This window comes from Belonocnema kinseyi, chromosome 5, assembly GCF_010883055.1.
Source record: "Belonocnema kinseyi isolate 2016_QV_RU_SX_M_011 chromosome 5, B_treatae_v1, whole genome shotgun sequence".
Classification (NCBI taxonomy): domain Eukaryota; kingdom Metazoa; phylum Arthropoda; class Insecta; order Hymenoptera; family Cynipidae; genus Belonocnema; species Belonocnema kinseyi.
This window is the reverse complement of record NC_046661.1, coordinates 79,715,087-79,721,086: the sequence shown is the minus strand read 5'-3', so window position 1 is coordinate 79,721,086 and position 6,000 is coordinate 79,715,087. Positions and strand designations below refer to the sequence as shown.

At 29.6% G+C, this 6,000-nt stretch overlaps 1 protein-coding gene across 1 annotated transcript in view; it reads left to right on the top strand.

The window, feature by feature from the left end:
- Positions 1-6,000, top strand: part of LOC117173727 — a 59,070-nt gene that overhangs the window by 30,214 nt on the left and 22,856 nt on the right. The window contains exon 2 of the mRNA XM_033362368.1: positions 2,212-2,564. Coding sequence (XP_033218259.1) covers positions 2,212-2,564 — 353 coding nt within the window. The remainder of the gene's footprint in view (positions 1-2,211; positions 2,565-6,000) is intronic.

Here is a 6,000-nt window from a genome sequence, read left to right as displayed (position 1 = left end):
TATTATAATTTTTAAAAATTGAACACAGATTCATATTTTACTTCATAAGCATCAGGAAAATTATATGATATTATTAGATGTATTCTAAAGAAAAAAATATACCTTTATCGTAAAAGTAATAGCTCATATTTAATTATATAACCTAAAACAAAATAATCATTTGATATTACTTAATTGAAAACGTTTTAAATTGAACCTTTATGTAATTTAATCGCGTGATCAAAATTAATTAATAGATCATAACATAAAAATCTCAAGAAATTATTTTCATTGAAAAAATTTAATAATTTTTACTTTATATTTTTTCTTTAAACTTGAACTTTAATTTCTCAACATTTTTATTTCTTTTGAAATATTTCCAGAAAAATTAATTTTTAAACAAATTAATTAATAAATATTTAATAATTTCAAAATAAAAAAGCATCAAACAATTATTTTCCATGACAAATTCAAATTATATAAAGCTTTAAAAGATTATTTTTATCGAAATATTCAAATTGCAAGCTTTTAACTAATTTTAGAAAGTATAGATTTTAGCAGAATCACTTCATTACTAATCAATGAGTTCAGAATATAAAAATCATTTAATGAATACTTCATTCAAATGCGTCTAAATATAATTCTGAATATGGAATTCAGTTATTCATTTCACAACATCACAATCATTAAAAAAAAAATTATTGTGATGGGGATATGTTGAACAAAAAATAAATTTTTCTTATAAAAATAATAACCAATATTCAATTACATAACCTTAATGCAAATAATCAATTTATGTTACTACATTTAAATCAAATTATATTCAGTTTACAAAAAAGAAAAATCAGTCCGTAGTTATTTAATAAGTCCATAATATAAGAGTCAGTAAAAAATTATTTGCATTGATACATCAAAATAATTTTTACCCTATATTTTGCTAAAAATTTAAAGTATTAATAATCTTTTAAATTTGTAATTTAATATTGCGAACAAAGTTCATATTTTATTTCATATTTTAAACTAATTCCAGGAAAAATTGGAATATATGTGCAAGTAATTTTTAAAAATAAATTCAGGTAGTCACACATTTTACGTGTATTGAGAGTTGATTACACTAAAAAATACATAAATTGTACTTTAAAATATAGCACTACGTTGGCACTGCATAGAAAAAAATTGTAAACAATAATAAATTACCCAATCTTAAATACCACTCACATCGAACAATTAATCCTCTGCATTCACAGTCTCAAACACAAAATGTTTTATGTTAAAAAATATTTTTTTTAGGGGTCCATTGAAAAAATTGAAACAAAGGGCCCTCTGATTACCGATACTTAAAATTCGTAAATTGTAGTTTGCATTATAACACAGAGGTGGCGCCACGAACTTGGGAAATTTGGACATTATTAGAGACAAAACTACAGTAATAGAAGTAGAAACAATGTAGTCGATGTCTACTATACTACATTACTAAAACAATGTATTTTATTCCTACTACACTACTATACTAAAAAGGTAGAGGTTACCTTTTTTTATATGAAGGATTCCCTCACGGAAAAAAAATTCTTGAGGCGAACGAGTGAATCGAGAATATATTAAACTCAAAGATAGTGTATTATCTTTCAGAGTAGAAAAAAAAAATTTAGTTGTTATAGAAATATATTAACTTACAGTAGCCAATCTTTCGTCTGGTATCGCGAAAATGAATTTCCCTAAAATCCGTATAATGCATTTGGAGGTTAAGTTTGTTGTTTTTATCGCTTTTTTTTTATATATATTTCAATATAGTTATCGCCTACAATCGAAACAAATGTAAATTATTATTGCCACATCAGTAACTCTATTTAATATTAACATTCGCGCGCATTTTAAGTCGTAAAAAGCGTTTAATTGTCCAAAGTAAATCTGAACTGTGATTGCTCCCGATTAGGCCGTCGCCATTTCACTTCGCTGCTCCCATAATGCACCGGCGCTCTTTCGATAATTCCTTCAGACACCTATTCTTAAAATCACTGTTTTAGTTGTACTTATTAGAGGTTTGACTATACGATATTCCCGATATATGGAAAATGCTCAAGGATCTTCATTTTCGCTGATCCAGGGATCTTTCTAAATTCCATCGTTCATTTTCAGCTAAATGTTTAGCTATAATAAGGAATAATATCCCCGTCACATCTTATATTTTTTTACCGTGTTTTATAAATATTTCCAATTTAAATTCTTTTTCAGGGGCTGTCGCTGTTGCTCTTGCTCACCTACTTCTCCAGCATCCAATCCAAGAACACCAGGGATGGCCCGAATCTTCGACAAAGGCACGCCAAAAGAGCTACTCTCAGCGAATTTTTGCAGCCTCCAGCACCAACTAATTTCATCAGAAACCATCCACCTAGGAATTTGGCACCTCCTCCTCCCCCACCACCCCCACCTCCCTCATCCTTAAGAACCGGAAGATATGTCGTTAATCCTAGTCCTGAAGATCGTCCCCCGAGAGGATATTTTTCCAGATTACTAGGATGGCTCAATCCTTGGTCTTCTGGTGTTGGTCTTGAACCACCGCCACAAAGTTTTGGCAGAAGTCCAGCGTAAGTTTTAATTTTACTCGCTTTATTATAAGGGTAATTTTCCACAGACAGGGCACAATGGTATCAATGGATTGTGTTTTAAAAAATACTGTTTGTATTATTGAGAAACTTGGTCAATATCTTCATTTTAGTACCTCATAACAAATTTCGTATTAAAAATTAGGTTATATTATTGTAAGCCAGATTGAAAAAATATTATACGCCTGAAGAATCGCTTTGATGGTTGTCCACACACGCCAGAGATAAACTTTGGAGTCACGTAGGAAATGAATAATAAATTGCTTTAAAATTTATGTTCCAGAATCCTTACGTTAGACTCAAGAAATACAATTAAAATAACAATGATCTCATTTTTTTTATCCATTGACTTAACTAGAAATCAATCTTATAATTCACAGCAAAAGTTACTAAATAAAAGATTAGATTTTGGTTTAGAGCAGCAGAAAATTATTTTCCAAAGGATTTTTCAATTCATTTTACTTTAAAACTTTAGGAACGATTTTTGTATTGTTTTCCATCGACGTGACAGCCATCAACTCCATCCGACTTTAATTTTTTTTCAAATGAAAGCTTATAAAATTTAGCATCAAACTGTCATGGCCAACTTTTAAATGTTGGTTTATTTAATAACAAAAATTTTAAAATAAATTTTTTACTTTGGAAGTATATTGGTTTAAAAAAAATTCTTTGATTCAATCAAAACAAATAAGTGAATGAAAATGGGTTATGCCACAAAAAGAGTTTTATAGTTGAATTAATAAAAGTTAATAAATAAGTTGTTATTTTAAAAGCAACTTTCATCAACAAATATGGTCTCGATCGAGCACTTATGTCAGACGGACGTGGTATTGTCGATCTGTGTATACTGTGAACATACAGTGAAGAAGTGACAAATGAGAAACTTTTATTGTGGAGAAACTGTTATAAGTGACAGAAATTTTGTATTTTGTGAATAGCTAAAAAATCAAAATGAGTTTCAAAGCTGAGAAAATAAAGCCTTTAGATAATTGGATAAATGCAAATCACTTAAGAAAGAGACAACAAACTCAGCAACACTCTAGAAATAATGTTTTGAAATCAAAACTAGCAACAAGTATAAGACGCTGTGGGATGATTCTATGGACAATAGTGATTATAAAGAAGGTGCTTAAAGGTACAAAGCCTGAGGAAGGAAAAAACACCACCCATTGTTGTCTATAGCTATGTCTATAATCATATGAATACGTTAGATGAAATCAAAAAGATTCTAACTAATGATATGGAAATCAGGATGAGAGGAAACCGTCTAGTTATTTACACTAAATAAAAAGAGGATTACAATAAGATGTAAAGGAATTCCCGTCAAATGTAAAGTGTGAGGAAATAAAGAGTGATCTAATTTAAAGTGAACTAGAGGTTATAAGCCTCAAGCAAATAATAAACACAATTGATGAACGAGGAATGAAAACAGAAAGAAATCTACTAGTTTCTGAGGTTGAATTCAACCCCGAAGTGTGTGAAATGTGCCAAAAATCAGGGTGTAAAAGACAAAGGCTGTAAAAAGACTAATAAAGATAAAAGAAAGTGTGCATACTGTGGAGGTGAGCGCGTTGCAAACTTCAGAAAATGCTCAGTTTTTTCTAAAGTTGCCGGAAGCAGAGTCAATAAGAAAAATCGAACTTAAAGCATAACAAAAATAATAAATTACAACGAGATCCGAGAACCAAGTCTACATCCAGATAGGAGAGCTACATCGTACAATGCAACTGAATCCCAAAACACGAATTACGGCGATGCAGTAAAAGAAAACGTTAAGCATGACAAGAGTGAGGAAAGAAAAAATTAAAGCATTCCTAAAACTGGAAACCTTCTGTTAGAGATGCAGGAACTAACAAACCAAATTATTGTAAGTAAGGTTGTAAGGAATTTTGTAACAGCAATAAATAAAATTTGTATTGCAAAAGATAAATTTGAAAAACTTGGCTGTATAATAGAAGGAATGATTGAAGTTTTTGAATAATGGCTGATGATGTAAGAGAACATAACATTAGTATTCTAACTTGTAATGCCAATTCAATTAAAAATAAGGCTCATGAACTGAAAGCTCAATATAGAGCACAGCGAATTTAAAATCCCGAACTTACTCAACACTAAAGCTGTCACTGTTGAAATAGGGTTCGCTCAAAATCCAATGCTGATAATGCAAATATATGTTCCACCAGAAAATATTGCAAGTAAAAGTGATCTTAACCAGATTTTCCAATTGCATAATAAAGTAATAGTTATGGGCGATTTCAATGCTGGGAGCATGCCCTTGAACTACTATACCAACAATACTAGTGGAAAAGAGTTGATAAATTACTGCTTAAATAAGCAAGTACAAATTGCTGCTCCAGAATACCCGACCCACTGCCCTAAAAAGGTAAGATCTAGTGTTATAGATATTTTCCTAATCAAGAATTTTAGGAATTTTAAGAAACCAAAGTCGTTGCAAATGTTAAACTCTGACTATAACTCAGTTGTTTTGTGTCTGACTTCATCAAAGATTATTGTAATTAATAATTAAATTAATGATTGCAGCAAAGCTAACTGGAAAGGATTTAAAAAAGAAATTTATTCGATATTAGAGCTGAATGTCAATATACGTGCAAGAATTGACATTAAAAAAAAAGGTTAGATAACTCACTGACATTGTTCTTAAAGTGGTTGAAGATAATATACCCAAAAAGGATCACTCCTTTCATCTACATCTATTCCAAATAATTTTGAAGTGACTATATAAATTTAAAATATTATTTAGAAGGGAGTTTCAAAGAATTAGAAAAAATAGAAAAAAAGCTATTACTCATGTAGAGAGTTGTGGTCGATAAATTGAAAGAATAGATTTATGATAAAATTAAAGTTGAAGCGACTGCTAATCAGTTCGAATTGGTTCATAAACCAAATAAAAAATTGGAATTCATTACTACAACAAGAAAGTTTCAATTATAGTTAATAAATATATTAAAGACGCTAAAATAATTCCTGAAGAAGTTGTAATAACATTACATAATGAAGTCATTTTTATATTAAGACTTTTAAAAATAATAAAACTACAGGTGTGGATGAGATGGGTGGAATAACTACTAAGCAACTAACTAAAAAGGTGTTCGTAATGCTTACAAAGATCGTAAATAAAGTTCTCTGTTTGGGTCACTTAATTACCGACCAATGAGTGTTCTTTCACATCTGATAAAAATTTCGGAGAAAATTATTTAAAATATAATTGATAAAATACTTAAACATAACAATAGGGACTTTCTGAAATAAGTACAAATACAAATATATTGATCAGAGAAGAATTTAGATTTCGCAGAGGACACAATACAATTGATCAGATTGCAAGAATAACTAATGACATTACGAGAAATTATAATAATAAAATGCGTACTGGTGCAACAATATTGGATGTGGTGAA